This window comes from Manacus vitellinus, unplaced genomic scaffold (assembly GCF_001715985.3).
Source record: "Manacus vitellinus isolate BGI_N305 unplaced genomic scaffold, ASM171598v3 scaffold_72_pilon, whole genome shotgun sequence".
NCBI lineage: Eukaryota > Metazoa > Chordata > Aves > Passeriformes > Pipridae > Manacus > Manacus vitellinus.
In genome coordinates this window covers 1,700,843-1,728,094 of record NW_021940764.1, presented here as the reverse complement: position 1 = coordinate 1,728,094, position 27,252 = coordinate 1,700,843, and the positions used below count along the sequence as shown (strand labels likewise).

At 46.5% G+C, this 27,252-nt stretch overlaps 1 protein-coding gene across 1 annotated transcript in view; it reads right to left on the bottom strand.

Annotated features, from left to right (window-relative positions):
- Window positions 1–990: 990 nt before the first annotated feature.
- Window positions 991–27,252, bottom strand: part of TLK2 (tousled like kinase 2) — a 42,742-nt gene continuing 16,480 nt past the window's right edge. Inside the window, exons 8-23 of the mRNA XM_029964488.1 lie at window positions 26,307–26,462; window positions 25,674–25,769; window positions 22,749–22,841; window positions 21,431–21,541; window positions 19,908–20,044; window positions 18,092–18,244; window positions 14,117–14,183; window positions 12,210–12,307; window positions 11,840–11,921; window positions 10,054–10,145; window positions 8,566–8,655; window positions 7,941–8,110; window positions 6,340–6,478; window positions 5,130–5,241; window positions 4,128–4,235; window positions 991–3,617 (exon numbers count right to left, since the gene is read on the bottom strand). Of these exons, the coding sequence (XP_029820348.1) occupies window positions 3,444–3,617; window positions 4,128–4,235; window positions 5,130–5,241; window positions 6,340–6,478; window positions 7,941–8,110; window positions 8,566–8,655; window positions 10,054–10,145; window positions 11,840–11,921; window positions 12,210–12,307; window positions 14,117–14,183; window positions 18,092–18,244; window positions 19,908–20,044; window positions 21,431–21,541; window positions 22,749–22,841; window positions 25,674–25,769; window positions 26,307–26,462 (1,878 nt within the window). The 3' untranslated portion in view covers window positions 991–3,443. The remainder of the gene's footprint in view (window positions 3,618–4,127; window positions 4,236–5,129; window positions 5,242–6,339; window positions 6,479–7,940; window positions 8,111–8,565; window positions 8,656–10,053; window positions 10,146–11,839; window positions 11,922–12,209; window positions 12,308–14,116; window positions 14,184–18,091; window positions 18,245–19,907; window positions 20,045–21,430; window positions 21,542–22,748; window positions 22,842–25,673; window positions 25,770–26,306; window positions 26,463–27,252) is intronic.

Genomic DNA, 27,252 nt, shown 5'->3' with positions numbered 1-27,252 from the left:
ATATCAGAGGCAAAGCATCCAGCCAGGCAAAGGCAGCCCCTGGGCGAGTCTTGCTCCTGCTGGGATCCACCTGAGAGTGTCCCTGCTCCAGGTACACCCCACACCCGTGTGGGCACCTGGCCTGACCACCACAGGCTGCTGCTGCTGCTCCAGGCACTGCCAAAACCTCCCCTGGCCCAAATCTGTGTCACATCATCAGAACTGGCACAGGGGGCTGAAAAATAATCAACTGCAGCAGCAGGGAGGGGGCTGAACTCGCTGGGTGTTGGGTTTCACTGGCACTCAAAGTTTGACTTCAGGCACAGTCAGGGTGACATCAGGTTTGTGGAGAAGCTCCTCACTGAAGGGACCAGCTCCGGGGCAGGTACAGCCTGGGGGATGCCAAGGGATAACCCTGAACAGCAGCCCCACAGGGCTGCAGAGGAGCTGGACGTACAAACTGGTCTGTGCTCCCCCCTGATCAGCCCAGATACGAGCAGACTCAACATCTTCAGCTGCCAAGGTCCTTTTTCATTTTCTATTGTGTGTTTTTGTAAAGCTGACAAGGCTCAGCCCTGAGAAATTCAGGGCCAAGTTTCATCACTGCTCAGCGTGGTTACTGTGGGTGACTGAGGGGAGATTTGGGTGCCTGTGGGCTGGGGAGTGGCCAGAGGGTTGTGAACCACAGAATTTCATCAACAGACACAAAAAAGGTGTTTCTTGTGTGCTCAACATATATGGCTTCTAAAGGCAGCTGCTGTCCTACAGAAAATGAGGGAAAACCCACCTCAGATTTCAATCTTGATGTTCCAGGACAAAATCAATGCCAGGAATTAACTGACTTGGTAATTTTCAGCCATTCCCCCTCTGATGCAGAGATCTCACTGCTGGGAGTGGTTGGATTCACCTTTCCTCCATCCTTCTCATCCTGTCCCGTGTCACCTCCTCACAGCCACTGCAAGAGAGCTCGTGCCAACACCAAGAGCAGCAAAACAGTAAAAGCCAAGCAAATGAGTTTCTTAAAACTTATTTTAATATCCATGTCTCATCTGTTGGGTAGAGCCAAAACAGTCTGGCCTGGTTTAAGTTACAAATTCTTCATACACTTTAAGTAAATGAACAGTGTGGCAATAGGGTCTGTTATTGGAAGTGAAACCCATATTAACAAGGGAGGTGTCGCAGCCAGAATTCTACCAGGGTTCTTCACTGCGCTGTCCCCAGGCCCCTGGATGGTGTCACACAGCAGGATAAATGCTTCTGACACAAAACTAATCACACCCACAGAGATGCACACACTGTATGGCCAAGAAACAACGGGACCAGGATAGAAAAAAACCCTCCTAGAATTCTCCCCGATGTGGACAGACACCAAAGCATCGGTTTCGGCAAATGGGATGAAGCACCAACCCCGATTTCTCCTGACAGAGGCTGAATAAACATGTCAAAGCTGCTTGCTGAACAGTTAACTCCTGGCTTAGAGCAGCAGGGATGGAAAGGGCTAAGAAAGGATGGCTGAAGATTTAAAGATGCAGTATTTCTGTTCTTTTGTTTAAAACACTACAGTTTAGAGACCACCTTAATGCAGCTGTGAGGGAATAAATCCACTTAAAAGCCCCAGAGTCACTACAAAAGCAGTAAGAAAAACCAAAGTGGCAGAGTTCTCCACTTCCCTGGCCTGTTGTTTAATTCCAACAGACTGCTCCATGTTCCAGTTCCTGATCAGGTTTAAGCCCAGCACCTGCAGCTGATAGCCCATGGTAAGGCAGACAAGTGGCAGTTCTCTCTCAAAGTCTGTGACAGAGAACAGCACTTGCCAGGAGATGCCACTGGGGCACAGAGCCCCCCCAAACAGCCCATGTGCTGCCAGAGCTGTGGGTACCACCCTGGAGGTGCCCCACAGAGGCTCCCCCACCCCACGGTGGTCTGGGGGTCGGGGAGTCACACAGGGGGGTTTGGGTTTTAACCAGACCCTGAGTCACAGCAGTGCAGTGCTCAGCTCCCTCCCAAGGCAAACCCTGCTCCCCAACACTGCATCTTTAAATAGCCCTGGCCAAGAGCTCCTGCCACATGTCAGGAGCACTCCAACCTGGCTGCCACATGTTGGAGTTTCTCGTGTTTTCGGTTTTCCTTCAACGCGGGGGGAAAAGGGAGCAGAGTGGGGATGGGAGGCTCCTGTGTCACAGCAGGCAGATCCAGCTGAAGGTGCCAGACCCCTCCAGGCAGATTACAGGAGGGAGAGAAAAATAATAATTAGGGTGTTTGCTCCCTTCAAGAGCATTATCTCTTCCCTTCCCATCTGGAATCGGATGCAGCAACGGCGGCGAGTGCGGCGAGTTTGAAAAGGAAAGTGTTAAGGGAGGGAGGAAGCTTGGCTGCCAAGTCACCAACAGAGAGGGGCAGACAAGCCTTCAGCTTGGGAATGTTCTAACAGGAACCAGGTCAGCACAGAGCTGTGTGAGCACAGATCACACCTGTGACACCTGAGTGCTCCCATCCCTTCCTGCCCGTCAGCCCCCATCAGGCTCAGGGCTCGGGGAGCAGCCGGGGTGTGTCCAAAACCAGAAATAAATTAACCAGGAGCAACCGTTGGGAGAGCGATGAGGCAGCAGCTGAAACCTTGTGGCAGCCTGAGCTGTGATCCACTCCCAGCACAGATCCACGCAGGCCTGTTCTCCCAGGGCTTCACTGCCCTCCTGAGAAGGTGAATTATTCCTAAGAGGCCGCCCCAAGGGAGCAGGGGAGCTGCACCAGCTGCAGAACGGCCACTGCCACCAACCTGCTAATACGGGTTTCACTTGGAGACCAGAAAACTGTTTTCTTCCAAAAAATTGTTATTTTTAAAAAATTGAAATTAATTAGGGGTAAAACACTAACTCTAGTGCCATGAACAGGCAGGATCAACTTTTTTCCCCTCCAAAGGGCAAAGAGTCATATACCATCCCCAGCTGAACCTTGGTGCTTCGAGCTTTTCAGGAGATGTTACCTAAACTTTATTAAAAGAAAAAGAACAATGTTTAAATATCAACACTGGACTAGCCCAGTCTTTTTTTCCAAAGTCCACATTCTTCATATGAAGCACACACGGCGTCCTGGATTCCCCAAGGCTGCATGTTCAGAAGTTCACAGTACATGGAACCATGTCTTTTTGTATTTTGTTTTTTTTTTTTTCTTGAGTTTCCTCTCCTTGCTCAGAGCAGCCACCCTTTTGTGGTCACTGACTGCATAAACCTCAAGCCATCTCCTATCCACGTGGCTTGGCCTAAGATGCCAAAGGTTTCCTTGATGAGAGTTGATGTCGTCATGCTCTATGGATGGAAAAAAGCAAGAGAAAAAAAGCACCTGGTACAGGTTTCTTGAGACCCTTGCGGATTCCTCTGTTCCAAAGCTGTTTCTGAAAGTCTCGGGTTTTAATATTTTTTTTTTTTTGCCGGTTTCTCGAGCAGTTTTTGGCCTATTGCTCTGTCTCAGTTTGAGGAGCTGTTGTTGGATGATCCGGAGGTGGACGCGATGGCAGCTCCAGCTGGGCTGCTGGTGGAGACGGATTTGCGGATGTGGGGCAGCAAGTAGGGATCACAGGCCAGCTGCTGGACATCTATCCGATCCTCCTTCCGGTAGGCCAGGCACCGCCTGATGAACGCCTGCAGCACCCCAGGGCAAGGACAGGATTAGTGGTTTGGGACACAAACAGGAAGCTTTTGGCTCTTTGGGAGCAGGGCCAGAGGGACAACCCAGCGCCGAAATTCCGTCCCCAGGCACGGCCCAGCTCCTGCCCCACCGAAGGTCAGGGTGAGCAGAGGCCACGGGGTTCAACCCTCAGCCTGAGACTACAACAATCGTGGAATGCTTTGGGTTGGAAGGGTTGGAAAGATCATGTGGTTGCAACCCCCTGCCATGGAATCCCAGGATGGTTTGGGCTGGAAGGGACCTTAAAGCCCATCTCATTCCTGCCATGAGCACCTTCCACTAGCCCAGGTTGCTCCAAGCCCCGTCCAACCTGGCCTTGGACACCTCCAGGGATGGGGCATGCAAAGCCACTGATCCTTGTGCAAGAGGTGAGTCTTAAACACAGAATTCCAGCTGATTGTAGGGAAATCAAGAGGATGGAACTGCCTGTCCCAATCACTGACTTGACCCACAAGCAGATTTACCTTTGCTTCTGGTGTGACTACTGGCTTTGGAGGGAACTGCACCTCGGTGGCTTTCAGGATTGTGTTCTCCTGCAGAATATCTTGTTGTGACTGGTTGTGACCGAAGGGCTACCAAAACAAAACAAAACAGTTGTTAAAGGTTGGTGACAGGCCTTAAAAGCCCCTGAACACCACTGTTCATCATCACCTGACATCAGTATTTTCCAGGCAAGCAGCCCACAGCTGCTGAGAAGGTGCTGCAGATTCCAGCCAGAGGAGCAGGACCTGCTGCTCCCACACTTCACTGAACACGAGGGATCAAGCTGGAATGTGTCTGGAGTGTCTCTGGCTCGGCCTGGAGGGATCTCCACCTGCTTGCAGACCTTGCAGGTCTGTTATAGCATGTGTCATCCATCTGAGCTGATGCAGATCCACCCACTCCAGCCTCTGCTGGGCTGGTTCCCTGTGCCTGACTGACAGCTCTGAGCAGCACAGACTGTGTCAGCCCTGGCTTTCACAACACTTGGTTACCAAGGACTCCTGGAAACAAGAGCCCATGGAATCCTTTTCCTTCTGCAGCCAATCTCTGCTGTTGTCACAAACCAAATTACCTCTTCTCTTTTCCTGACCCACACTCTTCCCTCCCAAAAGCCACCCTAAAAACTTGCAGAATGGGTCTTTGTACCCTAAAGACTTGCAGCCATCAAGCCCAACAAAGACTCAGGGCATTGAAAATGTTACAAAACAAGACCAGGCCACAGTGCCCATCCACAATGGTCTCAGTGGGAACATGCCCAGTGGAAAGAGATGTTGTGCAGAATGTCTTTTCTGAGGGAAGTGCCACACAGCAAAACACAGCCTAGTGCCTTCTCCCCACTTCCATTAGCATGGACTCTGCCTTGGAACTGATGGCAAGGAGACAAGGTGGAAGCACCTCAGTCTGGGGAGAAGGAAGCAGAAGCCAGGGCTGCTCACAAAAGATTTGGGGAACACCACTAAGAAAGGAGTTAAATGCCTTCTTACCTTTCTGCCATAGAGACACTGATAGAAGATGACTCCCACTGACCAGACATCAACTTTATTTGAAATCTTTGGAGGTTCCTTCCCAACCACAAAACATTCTGGTGGCAAATACCTGATTAGAAGCAAGTGACAACAGGTTATGAGAAGCAGCTCCAAGTACTTTTGATCATTTTTTTTTCAGAAAGGAAGAAACAAGCTTTTGTGATGAGATACTGGTTTGGGATTCAAGGGACCCCATTTCATTCCTGTGGATCTCTGGGCCAAGATCACCAATGCCTACTCTCCTCCTGGGAACAGTGATCCCAAGGACCCTCCAGACACTGGTGTTCTGAGCTAGCAGCACACTCAGTTTCTTTGCACCAGAGCACGTAAAACAACTCCATTTTCCTTTATCTTCAGAACTGGTATTTGTTGTTGAAAGGCCTTGGCCAACAATCCCACAATGGAAGCACGCAGCCAAAATACATATTTCTAGAAATACAAGCCCAGATGCCACGTCCCAGTTAAGAGACACTCAGGGTACAGTCAGTGTCATTTTTAGGAACAGAACAAAACTGTACAGCACGAGATGCCTCAGCAAATGTTCTGAACAGCCGTTGCCCGTGGTGACAGTCGGCAGCTCGGGGGACATCTGAGAGTCACCCCCAGTGGCACTCAGAGAGGGGCTGCTCTCAGCCACTGACACTTGGCACTGAAGATAAAGGAGTGCTGAAAACATCTCTCACATGACACTGAAATGAAGCCCTGGCTATAGACAGCACTGTGAGATTTACATTTTTTTTTAAGAGCTAACTATGGCTTTTCACCTCCTTGTTTCAGGGGAATAACTCTTTCCATCTCCCTGATGTACCTCAATTTCCAAACAGGTGTAGTATTCTCCTCGTCCTTGTTTAAGCTGGGAGGCAGTGCCACTCTGGACTGTGAAAGAGCAGCCAAGCCCCACTCCAGAGCTCTCAATCTCAGCAGCATATGCAGCTTTTCACCAGCCCTTTGGATCCAAGCTGGTTTTTGAACACTAACCCACTGAACAGCGAAAAGCTGCCAGCCTCAAAAGGAGCTGTGTGACAACAAGAGCAGTTTCCAGGGTCTCAAACCTCCAGTGTCTCAAGCTGTCACAGCCAATGGCAGCACACACAGAGCTGACACAGATCCAAAGCTGTTTATAAACTGTTCTTGATCTTAACTTGCAAGAGCCCCGGGCGACACTTACCAGTAAGTACCAGCCCCCTGCGATGTCAGTTCCATGCCATCGACAGAGTTGTAGCTGTCATCATCCATGATCTTGGAAAGTCCAAAATCTGTGATTTTTATCTCTCCACATGCAGTACCATTGACTAGAAGAATGTTACCTAGAGAGGGGACACGAACAGCCTTTAGGTTACACATCTAGCAAGGAAACGAGAAGAATAAAATCACGCCGAGTTCTGGCTCTGCACGAGGACAAAGGGCCTACACTGTGAGCTGCAGCAGCCTGGGGTGATGTTTTAACTCTCAAAACCCCAAGTCCAGAGACAAGTCTGCTCCCATCAAGCACTAGAACTGCTCTGCCCATCCTTGAATGACCCAGTGGCCTGATCTTCCTTGGAGCCTCCAGATCCTGAGCCCTGTTAACCAGCAGGCTTGATGCCCAGGCTGTTCTGACCCTTCCCAAAGGTCCTGTTGGAAGGGCAGGTCAAAAAGGAGGATTAAGGAGAGAAGTGCACACACAGTTCTGACTCATCCTGCCCAGAAGTTCTGACTTGCCCTGGCCTCTCAACAAGCCAGAAACTCTCCTTCTTGGCAGTGCTCCCCAGTGACTTTCTAAGCTCAAAAAGGACAATTACTGCTTAGGCAAGAGTCTTTCACAAATCCATCAAGGATCAAGGAGTCAGATCATCAGTGTTCTTCTCCAAGCCTACAATAAAGCAGCAGAACTGTGCGTGGTGGCAGTGGATGAATCACAGCTTTGCACAGCTGCAGGCACAGCTCAGACACCCGGGAAGAGGCGGGGAGGGAGCGGGGTCAGGAGAACCAGTGCAACAGCACCACCTCCTGTACACATTCCTCGGGCTGATGCAACAAACCACATCACTCAGCAGTTACACAATGCTGATGAAGTGCCACCAGGACAGGGAGACGAGCCAGGGATAACTGCTTAAAGAGATGGATGAATTTACTGGACTAGCAAAAAAGTCATGTCACCAACATGCACCACTCCAAACAGAGCATTCCCATTTCCCTCCCGTGATTCTGCCCAGTGGTAAAGGAAAACCTACAACAAATATTTGGGGAGGATCCTCTCCCTGGCAGATGTAACTGAGTGAATTCAAAGGCAGAGCTGAGCAGTCTCACTGTGTGTCCTCAGCTTTGGGAGCTGCCCCACGATACAAAAACCTGAATATTTCCATATCAACTCCTGCCATCAAAATTTTCAGCCAGATGATTCCAGAAAGAAGAAGCCAGAAGAATGGGAACATGAAGCATACTAGTAATTGTGGGAACCTTTATGAAGCAATAACAGAAGCTCTCAACAGCAAAATACAAGCAGGACATTAAGAAAACAAACACAGACACTCGGTGGTTCAAGGGCTCGTTCTGAAGAAGGAAGCTCCTTTTTCTGGAATGTTACACTTCCTTGTTTTATGTTGCAATTCTGGGAGACAATACCCTTTCCACAGCATGTCCTATGCATTTGGGGTTTTTTTTCTTGTTGCAAGCTAGTTTTCCCAGATAGCCCTGTCTCCATCTGCTGTCTGACCAAAGGGAGCTCCCCCACGTTACCTGCAACCCATTACCTTTTGTTACCTCCTCAGGCACCTCAGCACAGCATACCTGGTTTAAGGTCATAGTGTATGATGGGAGGTTTGATTTCATTTAAGTATTTTAAAGCATTCACAATCTGCATGATAATGGATCGTGCCTCTTTCTCTGACATGAGCTTGTGCTGCTTCAGGTAGAAGTCCAGATCATTCCCCTCACAGTATTCTAACACTGTACAAAACCTGCAGGCAAAAACAGCAGTTGTTGTAATTAAGGCACCTGAGAGGAACCAGAACACTTTGTTATTGCTTCTCTGTAACTCACCAATTTGGTCAATATATTAAATTAAGAGTCTGCCAGCCTATTAATTCTTTTCTAAAAATAAGCTCCCAGGAGCACAGGCCTCGATGCTCAACAGTACAAAGGTCAGAGATCCCCCATTAAAGACCCAGAAGCTAAAAGCTGTATGAGCTGGGGTTGTTTGCCCAGGCCAAAGAATAGGATTTACCAGTAAAGCACCACATCTGACATAACACAAACAGGCTGGTTTGGGAGCTGGAAAACCAGTGTAGGTTGAAAGTACACCTCAGATATCTCTAACATTGGTGGGGGACATTCTCTGGAGCTTTCTGGGAAGTTTTAAATAGTCTGTCTGTAGTGAAGAGGCCAAAGCAAGGGAAAGGACAACACAACTCACGAGTCAGTATCCAGCGAGAAGTAGTCGTAGAGTTTAACTATTCGGGGGTGATCCAGTTCTTTGTGAATTCTGTACTCTCTACACGCATGTCTGAAAGCAGCAAAGTCTGAGCATTAGTCATACAAGTGACTTAATTCTTAGTTCTGCAGATAGTGAACCCAGACACACCACCCAGCATCAGCTTCAGTGGAGCTCATCACGCTGCTCAGCCTCAGAAAAGGCAAGGGAAGGAGGAGCTGCACAGAACAGCTTTTGGGAACCACAGAACCCCAGTGCAGCTCCAGGGCTGGCAGTGCTACAAAATAACTCATCTTGATTAATGGGACTGCTTGCCAAAACAGAATAACCTCACAAATCCTTAAGGGATCCAAGATGGCTGAATGCAAAAATCAGCAAGTTCTAGAAAAATTCCATGATGCTCAACAGCCCAACTTCCAGGCTTCAAATTCAGCTTAGTTTGTCATCAGTGAGTTGTTAGGGATTTAAGATCACAGCTTTATCTGGGAAGCTCTGAGGAGAAGGCTTGGCTGCCACTCTGGAGAGCTTATCTAACCCATGGCATTAGGGAGCAAGAGCTACCAACAGCAAAAACCTTCCAGTAAAGAATTTCTTCCTAATATCCCATCTAAACCTTCTCTCCTCCAGTGGGAAGCCATTCCCCCTTGTCCTTCACTCCAGGCCCTGTAAATAGTCTCTCTCCATCTGTCTTGTAGCCCCTTCAGGCACTGGAAGGGGGTCACTCTGGAGCCTTCTCTGCAGGCTGAACAGTCCCAACTCTCTCAGCCTTTCCTCCCAGCAGAGCTGCTCCATCCCTCAAACCATCCCTCCAACAGCTCCATGTCCTTCTTGTGCTGGGACCCCAGGGCTGGAGGCAGCTCTGAGAGAGGCAGAGGGGCAGAATTCTCTCCTTGATTTGCTGCCCACACTGTTTTGGTTGCCCAGAGAAGCTGTGGCTGCCTCTGGATCCCTGGAAGTGTCCAAGGCCAGGTTGGATAAATTTGGAGCAACCTGGGCTGGTGGAAGGTGTCCCTGCCCATGGCAGGGGGTGGGATGAGATGGTCTTTAAGGTCCCTGCCAACCCTAATCATTTCATGATTCTGCATCCTCACCATCTGCGAAAGGATCCATCATTCTGGGAAGCAGAGGGAAGGGGGAGGCTTTCAGGGAGAACCATGGAGGTGTGTACCTGGAAGATGGGCAGGAACAACTGTGTCCCACAAAACAGCTTCAACATTTCAGAGAGGAGAAGCCACTTTACACTTCCCTCACAGAGCACTGGTGCTTTGAAACCTGGTGCCAGAGGGCTGATACAAAACTCTGTGTTTGTTTGTGGGCACATTTAAAACATTTCTAATCTGACCATAACTTTTGCAAGCAGCTACTGGGCTTTTGAAATGTGGCAAACACAGGAAAAAATTGGCAGACACTGGATAACCAAATGCAGGAGGAGTTTGGAACCATGGCTGGCTGCTTTACAGACCCACTTACTTGTGATAGTTTTCTTTCTTCTCATCTCTCCAGTTTTTATTTAACTGGTGTATTTTCACAGCTACGTATCTCTGTTCTGTTAAATCAAATGCCTGCAGAGAGAAGAGCTGAGAATCAGTGGGAATCCCAGCTTCAAGTTAACACTGCAAAAGCAGACAAGCTCTAACAACCCAATATCCCCACCCAGGAAATCAGCATTACGACAGAGTGAGGGAAAAGCAAACCCACATTTTGAGGTAATTAGTTTCACTAATGAAACCAAGCAACTCTGAAAACAATTGAATATTCTGGGCTTTGATCTGACCTTCCCCATGGAATCTAACTCATGCTGCATTTATTCTGACATTTTACCACCAGAGCTACAAAGGGACCAGAAAGGCCAAATTAGCAAAATATAGACAGTTATTATATTGGGAAAGACCCTGCCATTATGCCCCCAAGTCCCCAACTCATTTTCTACACATGGTTAAAAAAAAAAAAAACAAACCCAAAATACAGAAGATTTTTCAATACTTTGTTTCACACTGGTAGCTCAGCTCTTCAACTTGGAGCATAATGTTTCAGCATATTTAGAAGCTGGAGAATTTAATGACAGAACTGTGTGATTTTGTGCTGCATTTTCCCTTCTACTTTTTTTACTATTTAAACAGTCCTTAAAGAATGGGCCTCTGGAATTGTGCTCTTGGAAAAACACAGAAATCTTTTACCCTGTCTGAGAGCAGCAACAGCTAATAATTCACAGGACAGGGCAAAATGCTATTGTAAGCAAACAAGGATACTCTGTGTTCATCTCAAAAGTTGACTACTTAATTCCTAATGCTTAATGGATTGGCCAAGACCCTGGAGAAGAAGGGCCAAGCATGTCTTTGTTTTAATAACAGAGTTACAACTCTTAAGAGCAGTCAGGTATGAAGCATTCATACCCTCCTGCTTTCATCTGTGGTGCCAAAACTTTCTGCTTAGTCAGCAAAGCCTCCAAAGAACAGCTCAGAGAACTTACACTCAGCTCACACTCTCTTCTTCCCCCCCTGAGCAGTCTGGTACCCTTAGTTTAGGTACCTATTGCTGCCCTCCATCAAAATAATAAAGCACTGTGAAGTTTCCAGTATTTGCATTGGCATAATTATTTTCATCCCAGCCAAATTCAACATGAATTCAAGACTACTGAGAGCAGATGGGGAGTACTGAGGACTGGAATGGCTCTAAGCACAACAGTCAAAGAGCAAGCACTTAAAGTATCCCAGGTCTTGGCTGTCAGGAGTGCTGACACACAAGGAATCCTCAGTTCTAAGGAAGTCCCAAAACTACACACACACACACACACCCAGTCTGCTACTTCAGAGTGTAAAATGAAGGCACAAGAAACAAAGCCTTCTACCCCCAGGAAATGCAGGCTTTGCTCTTATTACTGCAGCTATTTTCTCTTCTTTGCAGAGATGTTCAGACTTGCTGTGCCATCTCAGGAAGGCTGAGCCACTGCAGATGTTTGTGTGCAGCACCTGGAGAAACGAGTGCTTTGCTTCTCTGTCCTGACAAAACTTGAAGACTTGGTGCCACATTTTCTTGACACATGTTTGCAGGAAATTTGGCCTTCTGAGGACAAGGGCAGCACCCAAAAATCTCAACTCTGCTGCCTAATGCAAGCCAGATGCACCAGGAGCTTTGTCCTCCCTTCCTCCCGCCACAACCACGCACAGAATTGAGAAAACAAGGGGAGAAATTCTGCTTCCTACAGTATTTTCCCTGCACATTCAGATTCCCCCCCAGATTGCCATTTCAAATTTACCTTATATACTTCACTGAAGCCACCTCTACCCAGAAGATGTAGCAACAAATATCTATCATTTAGCGTTGGATGATCTTTAAATCTGGTGAGAAAGACATGGTTTGAGAACACTGACAGAGATAAATCACAGCTTCTGCACAGCTGAGAAAAAACATTCTTACTCTCAGACAGAAAACTATTAATGACTGACAGATTTGATACTATTTTATCACTCTGCACTGATGAAAGACTATATCATGGTACCTTGATGTACTTGGAAGCCTTCAAGTTATATCACTGTGCCACCCCCCAGCCAAGTGACTGTTGAGTTGTAAGATCAAATTAAAAAAGATTGTCAAGAGAACAAATAAAAATTGCTTTAAGTTCTTACTGTGAATTATCTTCATTGTGTATCCTTTTCAATTCCCTGATGTGTAGATTCCTAACCCTCTCTAGCCGTTCCAGCTCTGCCTGGATCTCTGCTTCTTCCTGCTCAAGGGAAAACCAAAAGGAAAACACGACACTGGGTGAGATACTGCAGGCAGCACTTGGAAACACAAATGTAATTCCACTTCCCAAGAGGTTACTGCCAAAAAAACTTGTCTGGGAGATCAGAGAGATGGTCAGAGTCAATTAAGAGTCAGGTGGAAGGTGATGGGAATGAAAACTGACTGGGCAGTTCTGTTCACACCTACACAGGTAGGAGCTCACATCTCTGTACACCTCCTTATTTTTCACATTTTAACATTTTCTGTAATTAAGAAGCCTTGTTCTCTGATCCTGCTCCTTCCCTAAGCATTGTGCAGCTGTTTCTGTAGGAATTTCAATTCAGTTGGGACAAGAGAAAGGTGACAGCGCTCAGAAGTAAGGGCAGGGATGTCATGATGCCACGTGGGGATGGGGCAGTACCCAGACAGGATGGGAAATGTGAGAGAACAACATTGTGTCCCTATTAGTAGTGGCAGTGCCAGAACAGGTCAGAACGTTCCTCAGTGCCATGGGGAAGTTCTGACAACTGTTTATCCAGTGGGAAGTTCAGGTGCCCTCAAACACGACAGGAGAATTGCCATCCCTGTGGCCAGGGCTGCAAACCTCAAGGAAAACGTGTCCCTTGAGCAGAATGGTTTGGGTGTGTGACTCAAGGGACATCGTTACCCATCGGTCTTGTGACTCTGCTCCTTCCCTTTCCAACTTGTTCTATTTTTAGACACAAAGAATGAGCCAGTTTCCAAAAGTGGAGAAGGATAAGCTCAGCTTCAGACAATGCCACGATCCCAGCACATTACTTCATTTGCCATTAAGGTCCATTTCCCAAGGGATTCCTCCATTCCAGGGTGGCAGTGCCACATGCCAGCAGAGATGGACCTGCAGTTCATCCCCTGGAGCCATGTGGAAGCTGTGGAGCCCTGCCCAGATCCCTTCTCTTTGTTCACAGGTCAATAAAGCACAATGGGCACAGTGCCAGCAGATTCCATGTGTGCAGTAACTTTCCCTTCCACTGAAAATACCAAGGAGTACAGAGGCATTAATGAGGCTTTGAATGCAACCTGTGTGTCAAGGTTACAGGAAAAAAACTAAATGTAGAGCTCAGGCACCACCTGAGAAAAGAAGGGGCACATTTGTCCACTTTCTCTTTGTTTCATTTGGAAAAGAAAACTCCTTGGCCTTAGCAGAGATCACACCTAACCAGGAAATGGCAGAAGACATCTATCTTTTTTCCTTCAGAATTTCATCTGTTGCAGTGTCCCAGAAAACTTATTTATAGGTCACTGCAATCACTTTCAAGGTAACCAACAGCTTATCTAAATATAACCTCAGCTGCAGGTACAGTTCCTACTGAAGCCAAGGTATTTGAGAACAAATGGGCATTGCAGCTGCCTAAACAGGACTGGTTTGCAACAGCCCAGGAGATTTTATTTGGCTGATAATGCTGGTTACTCAATATTGCAAAGAATTGGAAAAGCTGCATTTTGTTGTTGTGTTCTCCTGATTTTCTTCCCTTGGTCCATTCCTTCCTGTTCAGAGCCCAGCACCAGGCAGGTCACAGTGACAGATGTATCAAAAGAGTGGAACTCTCTGCATGAAATCCTAACTGTAAGGACACAGAAAGCTATTTATTGAAGCAAAGAACATCTTTCCTGAATACCACTGCCCTGGAAAAAAATTATTACAAAATCCTGGCTGTCCCTTTCAGGCAACAAAAACATCTCATCAAACAAAGAGTGGTGACCTCTACAGAGAAATGCTCTTGTTCACAGAACACTGCATCAAAAAGCCTTTGCTGCAGTCAGTTCTTACCTTTTTAAGATGACCTAGTCTGAGTTTGAAGATTTCTTCCTGTTCATGATACTCTGCTAATGTTAACCTGCACAAAGGAGAAAGATCCAACACGTTAGGGTTCAACAAAATGAACACACATCACCAGTGGGAGTGACAAATACCCAGAGGACATCAACAGCCAGCACAAAATTTTGTAGATAAACTCTGCAATCCATATTTTTTAATACTCAATCTACAGGAGAGCTAAAGCTTAAAATCTCAACACATTAATTTCAAATCCAAGTCCCCAACAACACCTGTCTAGGCTAGGGACTGACTTTTAACAAAGATGGCTAAACCAGAATTCAAATATGGCACACTGAAGCACAAGTATTCCACAGCCTATTTTTCCATGTACAGTTTCATTTACTGACTCATTTTTCAAAGTTTCCTTTGTAATAAAAGCTGGATAATTCAATCCAGCTACTCCCTCTGGGACCAGCAGCACACCTGGCCACAGAGCCACTGCAAATAGAGCAATGACCTGGGATTCAGAGGTTTTTCCCTGTTGCAGGTCCTGCCAGGTGGCTTCCAGGGAAATCTTGGGAAATTTACTGTATCTTGGACCGCACATGTAGTTGGGAGAAGCAATGGGATAAGGGGAATAATCCCCATTTTATGGATAGTAAATGATGTGCAAAATTTCCACCCCAGATGGTTGGTCAAGAAACTTTTATGCTTTCAATATCTTTTATACAAAGGGCTTGGAGCAACCTGGGCTGGTGGAAGGTGTCCCTGCCCATGGCAGGGGGTGGCACTGGATGGGCTTTAAGGTCCCTTCCAGCCCAAGCCATTCCATGATTCTATTCTATAGCCATGTAGGACAGAGGCAAAGCTCAGCCTTACACTGAAACAGTGACAGACCCCATCACTTGTGAAGTTCAGTGCCCTGCTGAGCTCTTCAAGGTTAGAAAATCAATCAGTACATTAATTGTCTCATTACTACCAACAAGGAGCTTGGTAAAAGCATCACATGCGAACACAGGGCTATGAAGCCCATATCAACTGCATCTATTTATTCTGTAAACAAGATCTGCATGTGACAGTGTATAAATATCTTTTTTTGAACCTAAACTGAGTTCAAAGGATATCCCAGGAGGATTCCTGCAATAGCAGTTGTGCTCTGCACAGTACTTCACACAAAGCTCCACGAGGCCTCCACAACATCAATGCCACAACTAATTTCAAGAGGGGACCAAGTTCTTCCTCTGTGCAGGCTGGGGGACCTTGAGAGGAGAGAATATTCAGCTGATCAACCATCTTGAAATGCCCCAACTTCCCTCCTCTGTTGATGATGCAGAGGGTCCACATAGTTGAAACCATGTGGAGAGCATGTTAGCTGATAAATTTAATGCAAAACTCACAAGCCAAGTTCCCTTTGAAGGAATCTCCACCATAAGGAGCTGCTTATTACAAATTAAAGATATGTATAAAACACAGCCAGCACCATAAATGTTCACATGTTGTCCCATTTCTTATAAAAGTGTGCTGAGGGCCAAGGAGTTGGGTTTGATGATTCTTGTGGGTCCCTTCCAACTGAGGATATTCTGTGATTTTAATTCACACACCACACCCTCCCCCTGACAGCCTGGATTTTAATCAGATTCAGCCAATCTAAAAGACCATCCCAAAAGTTTAGGTCTTTCTGTGATCCTTTGGTTGCTGTTGCTGTATAAGGGAATAAAAAGACAATTGAATAAACCAGCAACAGGCTTTGCACATATTCTTGTGCCCAAATGCTAAACAGCACCAGTCTCCTCATTAAGGCAGAGATGTAATTAGTACCACCAGATGTAACAAGCACCACCAGGCCAACACTGCCCAAAATAGCTGCCTGTTACAGCAACCATTACAAAAATCACAGGGGTCTGAGACAAACACTGCCCTGTTTCACACAAACATGCTGAAAATACACCACCTCTAGTAGAGCTTTAGGCTGCCCAAGCTGCCCTAATGAATGTCAGACAAGCCCAGCAGATTATTCTTCCTGAATGAAAATCCTTTTCTCATTCACAGCCAGAAACTCATTTTGGGACAGCACATGTTTAAATTTGCATCACGGGACCTTCCTCTCCTTTTTAAGACACAGCAACAGCCACGAACCAAAGAGGAGCCAAAAATCAAAAAGGAATTTGGCTGTCTGCTTCTCATTCAACTTTTAGGAACATTTATATTTAAATTGCCCAAAAGTCAGCCTCTGTGTAAGAGTTACACAGAAAAAGCCTCCCTCCAAAAGTCAGAAAATGTTATTTCTGATACACAATGGTCCAACAAATGCACTCACAGGGTAATTAATGATTAAGCAAGTAGTCAGTCAGTCCAGTTGCTACAGCTGACTTGCAAAAATGATGTTTTCAGAAGCTACAACACTCCACATGAACCACATCCATACCCTGGCAAGCACTTTTTATCAAGCACACCACAAGAAGCTCTTCTAAGCCACAAGTATAAAACCCTAAAATGATAAAAACCCCAAAGTGAAGAATGATAAACCAGCAAGAACCAGAGAAAAAGACCTGGTAGCACAAAAGGCTTCCCAGCAGAGTCTGGCAAAGCTGGGTGAGGTCACAACCTCAGCACAGGCAGAAGCTCACTCAGTATCACAGACACGACCATTCCCATCAGGACCTGTCCTGCCACATCTCCAGAATAATCCACACCACAGGTGCACCAGTCTGCTGGGGAAAAACATCCCCACAAACATGGGGAAAGCTCATCCCACCCCTCAGAAGTCAAAGTTTACCACGATGAACAGCAACACTTCAAAATATCCCTGCACTGCCATTCCACTGGCTGCTCCCACCTCAACCCTTGCAATGCAGAAGGACAACTTGAAAGTTTTATTTAGTTCTTTTCAAGCTCACTTGGCCAGAATGAGGGGTAAATGACTCCAATCAAGTTATTTCTTTGCCCTCCAATACAACCCACCTCATCTGCAGGCACCTGGATGCCATCTGGGGGCACTGCCCTGGTTGCTGAGGGCACCCTGAACATGAGGATTCCCCCAGTGCCATCTCTGCTGTGACTGCACAAGGCAGTGGGAGCTGTTGCTTCACGTGCCCTTTTAAAGATCCAGGCCAAGATTTCAAAGGGCTTCAGGAACTTGGAGGTCAAATCAAGCCCAGGAGGATTTAATAGTGCAAAATGAAAAGTGTCACTGAGAGTTATGGTATTGCCCACAGCAAGGAAATGGGGTCTGTAAAGGGAACTGATAGAATGGAGGGGTAAGTCTCTGACTAATGTATTTCCAACTCATAAAAAGTTCCAAAAAATAATGGTTTAAATTTCTTGTGAGACCCAGCTTTACTCTCTAAGAATATAAAGACTCTTGGAACATCAGTAACTTCAAAAGAGGTAGGGGAAAAAAAGTCTGGAAGAAGAAAGAGTAGCACTTCCACTACCTTTCCACTTCCCCAACTAAGGTATGTGTGAAAGACTGCTCTGGGGACACAGGCCAGTGCTCAGTGCTCTGTCTCTACAGAGAGCATCTGATTTCTTCAGCATCCCAAATTCACTGTTTGAAAATTCCAACTCACAATTCTCCCCAGAAAGTCCATAGAAATCAAGGCTTCTCAAGGTGTATAATTTTGTTTTCCTTACAAAAAGTGCACCACGTGTCCTACCCTGATATTGATATCAATTGTGAACTTGCAACACTTAAGTCAGACCCCACTTTCCAAATACTGAAAAAGTTACTGCATTCAAAAGAAATAAAGTTAAGCTCATATACAAAGTCTGGACTCAGCAATGATCCTTGTTTTACTCCAATGAAAACTATTCAGAACTGCAGCCAGATGTTGCTGAGTGCCAGGCTAATTCCACAATACTCATTTGTGCATGGAGCGAAGCCTGGAGGCAAGGGCAAGATTCCATTTCCCAGGAGATATTCCATGCTCTCTAAGCAAAGCCTGTGGCTTTGCAGTGCCCCCACAGAAGGCCCTGGATGGAACCTACGTTTCATTTTCTGCCCCGTTGGTCTTGTTCTTGCGCTGCTTCTGCTCGTTGCTGGCAGGGGGGGTCTGTCCCATGGCCGGGGGCTTCCTCTTTGCCAACATTTTTCGTTGTCTTTCTATTTCTTCCCGCTGGGAATTTATCCTTTCCTGTTGCCTGGAAAGCAGAGAGAAAAAAAACACAAAAAGCAACCATGAAGGGTGTGCACTTGGTTGTCTTCAGCATCTGCTCTCACCGGATCGGAGCGAGGAATCCCAAACGGGTCGGACTCGGAAGATTAGAAACGAAATATTTTCGTCCAGAAAAGGGGGATGTGCCAAAGGTGATGAGTCAGATTTTTAAAAGGTATTTTTACATAAAAGGGGATTCTTTTCCTGGCTCACAGAAACCTTGCAGTGAGTGAAAGGTTTTATTCATGCAGAGGATATCCAAAACCAAGGAGTCGCTGCCCTCACGGAAACCCAGGATCCATGGTAAGTCACTAACTTTCCACATATTTTTTCCTAGAAGGCTCTGTTCTAAATCTCAAGATTTTCCTGTTAAAACTGTTCCTGAAGGCTGGTACTGCCTGACAAAGTATCTTTATACTTCAAAGGTACAGTTAAACTACCCTAAGTTCTGTAAAATATAACCAACACCATTCCCGATTTCACCAAGAAACAGCCTCTCCTCTGAGATAAAAAGACTATCTGGAAACATTTTGAAGTGATAAAAGCACTCTTGAAATTCAAGTCTAAATGACTTAAGCATTTACATACTTAATTCCCTTTTAAGAAGACACTGCAGGTAAGTATTCCAAAAGTATTTCCTCCATGTCTTACAGCAGAAACTAAGCAAGAATTATAAAGTCCTTAATCTGTGCCTAACAAGAGCTGCACCTCCCTATCAGACTACAGAGAAGAGATGTGATTTTAAAGGATCACACACAGCTCTCTCTAATGCAATTAATTTGCCAAGTCCTACTTAAAGGTCTAGGCCAGGTGGGAATTGACTGGATATTTCCATTAACATCCTGCATAAAAGGGTCTCTGATCTTCATTTCCAGGTTTCTGCAGCCCCTTTGATCACTGTTACCAGAAGGCAGAAAAAGTTAAATAGTATGGATTTTCTCTTTTAAGCTTCTCTACTTTCTACTTTCAAGGAAAAAAAAAAAGCAAGCTAATTAGCCTTCCCTGACTAATGTATGCAAGTATGCAAATCAAACTGATTGACTCATAATATATGTGAGATTTTGGTCCACCCTAAGCACAGCAGTCACAGAATCAACGAGGATGGAAAAGACCTCTGAGATCATCCAGTCCAACCTTTGACCCACAACATCACCTTGTCACCCAGAGCATGGCACTGATGCCACATCCAGTCTCTTCTTAAACACCTCCAGGGATGGTGACTCCACCACCTCCCATTCCAATGCCAATCACTCTCTCTGTAAAGACCTTCTTCCCAATGTCCAACCTAAACCTTCCCCGGTGCAGCTTAAGATGTGCCCTCTTGTCCTACTGCTGGTTCCTGGGAGAAGAGACTGACCCCCACCTGGCTACACCCTCCTGTCAGGGAGTTGTAGAGAGGGGGTGCACTGAGGATTCCCAACAGGGCTTTCCAACCCACTCCAACCATTTCAGTCCAGTTCAAGTCTCTGGAGCTTTCAGTGGAAACGTATTTCCCCCTTCAGGGTGAAATCATTCCCCATTGTCAGTAGCTCCTGTCTGATCCTTCCATGCATCACTCACACCATTCTCACACTGACATGCATCACACACAACTGCTTGCTTTTGACATTTCTGCCTGTGAAGTTAGAGAAAGTGCTGTTTGTCCTCACTTGATGAGGTTCTGGAAGGCGTAGCCGTCTGTCCACTGCTCGGTGAAGGACGCGCCGTGCCGCACCGTGGTGAAGTGCCCCAGCCTCAGCCTGTCCTGCATGCTCTTATCCCTGCAGGCCATCTTCTCCTGCTTGGACTGCAAACAAAACCCAGCACATGTGAAAATACAAGCCATAAATTAGCAGCTAAAGAGCTGTGCCCTGTTTTAAATCACCACCAATTCTTAGCGCTTTCTATTGTTTCGGTTCTGCTTATCTGAAATGCAGCTGATCATTGAGCAGGTTACTGCTGGTGCTTCACAGGGGTTTGACAAGTATTTGTTCACCTCCTTCCTGGTATTTCAGCCTCACTTTTCCCTCCTGATTATTCCCTGGGCAGCTCACCCATCCTAGGATCAGTTGAAATCAGTCTGGCAGCAGGATTAAAGCTGCCCCTTTGTGCCAGTAGCTTAGCTAGACCACAGGCCTGGCTCTGATCAGGCCCTTATTGACTCCATCAGGTGATGGAGAAAGAAAATACACCTTGGATCACTTAAAAGTATGATACAGTGATCAGCCAGCTCAGTCCTAGACTTGTACCATGCCCAGACATGACACAACCTCAGTTAGGTCACCAACATGCATAAACACTGGTGGTGGTGTCTGTCACAGGGGGGTTTGGTGGTTTCTGTACAGAGTGTTTCTGGGAAGTGAGAACAAATTTCCAAGGCCTGAGACAAGAACAGCAAAGTTTCAGCGAGACAGGATTAAAGATGAGCCTGGGAAGCTCCCCACTGGAGCCCCAAGTACCTCTCTGAAAGCCAGGCCTAATTAACACCTTGCCCAGAGTCACAAATCCTCCCAGAGAGGGGAGTCTCAGTCAGCCAAGAACAATCAGCTCTGTGACAAAAGCAACTCAAACAGACTGCACGTACCAGCCAGCACCCGGGTGGTTTTGCCCATCCAGTGCCCACAAACAATAGGTGTAATTGGCCAACAGGTGAAAGAGCAATCAAACCCCCCCACTGTTTAGCCATCAGGAAAGCTGGAAACCTTTCAACACTGAGCAGGCTGGACACTGGTAAACAGCAGCCTGGCACTGGCCCCAGTGTCTTTAACGTGTTGTTTTCAGTGTTACACAAAGCAACGATCTCCAGCTTCGCCCCGTGGAAGAAGGAAAGGTCTAAATCACCTGCCCATGTCCCAGAGCAGATCTGCAGTCCCACTGCACAAGGGGACACTGCTCTGGCACTGCCAGGGCTGCACAGGGTTGCTTTTAAAGTGCATGAGTCTCCAAATCAAGCAATGCCTGCTGCATTTAGAGCTCTATTTCACTCAAACAAGAGATCTCTGCGACTGTGAAAAGTAACCAAATCCCAACATTCTGAACCATTGCAGTCTTTGGATTATGTTCTCATTTGCAGAGAAATAATTCAAGGCAGAATTCCAGTTGTCTTTTATCACCACAGCGAGAGGAGGAGGTTTGTGCTGTTCAGATGTTTCCAAGGATGTGAAGTGTGCCTGCAGAGATGTCCCCTGCTCACCTTTTCTATAAGAAGCTTCTTGCTCATCGTTACACATCGATTCAACCGCTCCTTGTACTTCTCCAGCATCTTCTGCTGCTCATCAATCTGCCTCCTCAAATCACAGTTGGCCTAAAAGTGAACAGAGAACAAAGCCTGTGACTTTAAACCACTGAGAAGAGCCAAACTAAGCATCACCTAGGCAGAAGTTTCTCCAGCTAGCTCTAGGGAGCAGATTAAAGTCAGCAAACCAGCAGGATAAGGAAAAAAGGAACAGGTTCCTCTTGGCAAAACATCCAAGGCAAACTTAAATTTTTAACTCACTCACATCTGAACACCCCTCTAGAACAGGTAAGTTCTATCATACTGCTTTACAGGTAAGGAACTAAGGTACAAACAGACTAACACAAGGAAAGGGATTTTTTAAAAAATTCTTTTAAACATTTAAGACCTTGCCCCAGCTACCAAGTCTCAAAATAGCTTAGTCATTCCTGGACTATCCTTCCTCTTTAGCCACAATACTGGCAGAGGAAAAGGATGGGGGAACTCCCTTTGCACTTTCAGTGAAATTCTTGTTTAAATCCCTATCCATGAGCCCCTCTACACAGACTGCTGCCAGCAGCAGCTGCTGTGTAACAGCACAGAGCACAATTGGATCTGCAGCCATTTGCATTGAGAGAAACTTAAATTTGACTGTCTCCCTTCCAACCAATTGTCTGGCTTCTGATAAACAGTAAATGGTAAAAATAATAATAATAATGACTTAAAAAAAATCTACTTCCTGCTTCACAGATTATTTTCTTTCAGATGCTGAGACCAGACACACATACAGAGCCTTCCCTCTACTCCCTTTAATGTGCTTTCTAATGCTTTTTGACACTTCACAAGAGCTGCCTCTCCAGCTGATGAAAGGCACATCAATTAGAACTTCTCCATTAAGACAAGATCCTTGATTTAAAGGTATTTATCTTTTACTGAAGAATACCAATGGGTTAAGAGTTTTACTCTTTTGGTTTGACCAAAAGATGTTCTCCTCATCTCTCCACACATCACTGACTCATGAAGGAGCATTTCAGAACACAACTCCCCAGGTACTGAGAGGCTGTTGCACATGCTGCTGAACACAAGCCACAGTCACTGCTTGTGGATTCAAGCAGGCCCAAACACAGTGTCTACACAAGCCAGACAATTATCCTGCACTTGGATTTGTTTTACCTTGCAAGTGTGTTGGTTCTACAGCTGGTGTACAAAATCCTGCTCTGCAGCCTGGCTGGCACAAGCATTCCAGGTAACTTTAAATAGCAGCTTTTAGAAGAGTTGTCCCACTTTAAATACTTACTCTTAATAAGTCATCTATCCTCCCCTCCTTCTTCTCCAAGTCAGAGTTCTTACTGTTTTCTAGTGCAGATATTTTTTCCATTGTGAGGTCGGACTGTAGGGAAAAAACACCATAAACCACGTTTAAGACAAACAGGGAATGTTTCAGACAGTCAGCACATAACATCCCAGTGGAACCCCCTCTGGTCTGAACAGCTGGGCCTAAGAAGGACTGATCCCCTGCATCCTTGCAGTCAGGGGAAGAATTTTCTCCATTATTCCCTTTGTTTTTGCATGGGGGGCTCCTCCAGCACAGCAGGGGCAGTCAGCCAGCACAGAGCTGCTCTGGAGAACACAAACTGGGAACTCTGCACAGGCTACAATATCCTGTGTCCTGCACATTTTAGCTTTACAGTTGAGCTCTGCCCACTCCTTGGTGGTCTCTGTGCAGGAGAGCTTGTATAGGGAAAAGGCTTAAGACAAACCCCCTCAAATCCCAGCCCTCAGCTGGAATATCATGTTTATGAGATCTTTGATGGGCACAGACAACCACCTGCAGACAGAGACAGCACCTGTGGGTTCTAAAGTGGTCTTGACAGAAAACACAAGTCTTCATTTTAAAACACAGATGGACAGCAGGAATATTGAGCACAAGCTTTTGTTTCTGACAAATTGTTGTATTAGTGCCCACTGGGGACAGGAGCTTTACAGTTCTTGAGTGAAACCTATTTGGAAAGTTTTATGGGGTGCAGCACATCTCAAATACCTTCACCAGTAAAATCAGACTTAAACCCAGCAACAGAAGACATATATACTATATTCTTTTAGTGTTCCAAACTCAGCACTCTGATGAAAGGATGGGGAAGGAAAGGGGAAGGAGTTGGTATGTACATGAACACAGCATCTAAAATAGCCAAGTGAACACAGAGGAAACTCTCTCCCTGACTGCCCACACACATTTCACACTTATGGCTAGCAGGCACCTATCCTGGTTCTGAGAAGAGTTAGCAGAGACTTAACCTGTGGAATTGTTACATAACTGTTCTCCAAATTCCAGGCTTGCCTGGAAGCTCACACCATGGAGCAAGAGACAAACTTGGCTGACTGTTGCCTCTCTACACATGCCCAGTAGGGGAAAGCTCAAACAGAACACCTGCCAGCACTGCTCATCGAGCAAGATGGGCCTAAATCCCAAAAGACAAAGAGGAGGCCTGGGAAGGTCACCTCACCTCTGCCCTAACTTGGTTAATGCTTCCTGCCTGCAGGAGGCACGTGTGACAAAAGCTTTTGTCAGGGAGGGCAGCAGGCAGGGGGTGTGTGGAGAACCTGGGCTGCAGCTGGAGGCCAAGCAGCAGAAAGGTTCTTTGGTAGCTGTTATTTCATTCTGCCAAGGGCACAGACACGCTTGCCCTGGGGCAGATGAAGGCTGTTTGAGCATCCACACTCTTCCATGTGACTCCATCCCAACCCACACGGCCTCAGAGCACCTGGGCCCAACACTGAGGGAATCACATCCTGCTCCTGTCACTGCCACCAGGGATTCAAGCTGGGAATCACTGAAGATTATCTTTTTTTCCCCTTTCTAAATTCTATCAACTCCAAACAGGTTTGGAAGGGGAAACCCACGAATGTGTACATGTCCTCATCGTGCAGCCAAGCATCCTCCTGGATTCTTTCCCATAAGTGTATCCTACATCCAGACCTCTGGAGAATATAATGAAGTTGGACAGCTGCAAAAAGCTTGCTCAGAACATGTCTTGCAAAGAAGATGGACCTTGTGGGCATGTTAAGCAGAGGAGAGAGTAAGAACATCTATTTGAATAAAATAGATGTTAATGGAATAAAACCCACTATTTGAAGTGTGGGTGTTGGGACAGCAAAGGTTGAAAGGTTTCTCTGGCAGGTTCCTGAGTTATGGCATCGTTCTCACACAAGAATTCCCCAGGGAAAACAGCAGCAAACATGGATCTTCCCAGACCAGCATTTTAACAACACAGACAACAAATGTGACCCTACTGACATGACAGAGCTTAGGCCTGAGCAAGTGAGTACTCCCAGAGATGGAATTGCTGTCCTTGGTGCACAAAGAACTTGTACCACCTGCTGGGGGAATGGAAACCAGACCTTCCCAGCAACCAAATCATCTCTGACACAGACCAGTGTGAGGAAATGATTGCTTAAAAATTGCTCAAGGGAAGGGTCAGACACAGAGAGATCAGAGATGAAAATCCAAAGAAGATTAAAAGCAGGCTTGGAGAAGAAATAAGCCAGGTGCATCGCAGATAAAGCTGAACATCCTGGTAAGCAACAGAAGAAGATGACACAGATAAAAGAATCTTAATGTAAAAGGCACCAAAAAGACACCAGTACAGTCAGAAGAGCTACTCCTCTTCCTGACTCCAGGTCAGTGAAGTTGCTGGGAAGCACTGTCAGGAACACATCATGTTCCACCTTGACAGGACAAACTATTCCAGGGGTGAACTCTGCAGAGGCCAAAGATCTTCCAGCCAGACTGTGGCTATTTGTACTGTAAGCCATGCAGATGCACCCAGGACCCTGAACAGAGGCATTCCCAACCACCACTCAGGTCTCCTTCACACCTTCACTTCCAGAGAGAACATTGAGGATAGCACAGAGCTGACACAGACAGGGCTGAGATGCTCCTCTCCCAAGCACAGTCACACACAGCTGAAGAACTGCCCACAGCATTGACACAGAAAAGCCTCAGCAGTAGATTGGACAAACTCCAGCAGTAGCAACTGAAAACATCCTTTACAAGATGAGGAACAAAGTTCAGAGTGATTTACTTCACTCAGTAGGTACAGACTGAGTTGGGAATACTGGCTCTTCCACTGGAAACATCATGTCCACTACCAGAGGCACGGCAGACAAACTGCATCAAGCTTCAACCTCACACCCAAGAGCTGTATCATCTAGTGAGCTATACCTGTGACTGTTTGTGCTGGATGGAAATCTGTTTTTGGGAAGTGCAGGAATGCTCAGTGTTCCCTGATCCGGTAGAAGATGGGCTGCCTTGCTGGGCCTGTAAAAGAAAGTTGTGTATTGTTATATGTCCCTCAGCACGACCACAGAGCCCGTGCACACACACAGGGCTGCAGCCTGGCCTGCACCACACTCTCATGTTCAGGTTTAAGAAGGCTCTAGAGGTTCAGTTCAGTAAAACAAGAGTGTCAGTTTGCTTCAAGAAGCCTGGCCCAACCTGCTGAAGACAAAGCTTTTAAAAGCCTGATATAATTCATGTCAGCTGAGATTAAGCGAGGCCAAACCAAACATTTCTCACAGCGAGACTATACTTCATTCTTTTGCTTTTGTGCATCTATCAGATTAACCTCTCAGATGGTATCATTCTGATCTAAGATTTTTTGAGTTGTTAACTAGAAACTCACACTTCTATTAAACGAGCAGAGCCTGGCACCTACAACTCTTCACAAGGGAGATGAACTTACCAGAAGACGACAGACTGGGTCAGCAAAACCCAGGCTGCAGAAAAGCTCTCAACTCCCCATCCCTCAACTAGACATCCCTTTAAGGACTCAAAAATCTCTTGGGAGCTGCTCACCGAGACAAAAGTAAAGCAGAGGCCACCTCCCCTCTGTGCCAGCTGCTCATTCTCAAGCCGCTGCTTGGCCAGCATCACCGACATCAGCGTGGGCAGCGCTGAGTGCTCCTCCTGCGGCTCCTTGGCTGCGCCGCCGTCTGCCCCGTACAGCGGCTGCTGCTCCCCCCCGCTGCAACACAGGCACAAAACACACAGTCAACTACTTTGGGGGCTTTGGGGAGGGGGGGGGTTGTTTTAAATTGAAAAAGAAAAAAAAAGCAGTTCCTTCTTAGTCTCGCCAAAAACTGTGGTCAGCGAAGCAGCAGCTCAGGAATGAGCAGGCGGCGTGGTGAGGGTGTGATAACTCCAGTCCTGGGGGGATTGCTCCAAGGGCAGGCAGCAAAGGGGGAATAGAGGGAACAATTAAAAAAACCCCACCAACCTAACAAATGAACACACAGGACAGAATTCCTCGTTGCTGAACAAAGCCCCCTTCCTTCGCAAATGCGTGTCTCAGAGCCAACAGGTTGAGGATCCAAAAATCTACAGTGAGGTTTTTGGTCGATGTGTTCACAATTGGGCTACTTGATGTTTTGAAAGGTTCACTTTAAAACAGCTAATGTCACCATACAGTGTTATTCTGGGGAAGTAAACTGGGTCAGAACTGCTAAATGGCAGCAACCTAACCATGTCTAGGACCCAGACATCAGGGCAGGCTCATTTCTGTCATTACAGCTGGGGCCCATCTCCTACAAGGTAAACAGGGTACTAATGCATTCCCCAAATCTTTTAAAGATCTGTTACATCTTTGAAGGGTCAGCTCCTTTCTCCTGCAGTAGACTCGTTTTCCAACTGTGATCCAGGAACTGGGTTTAATAAGAACAAGAATCATCTGAGCTGCACTGATTACAGCACTCAGCATCTCCCTGTCCTGACCTTCCAAGCCAGCCCATAGCTGCTAAAACTT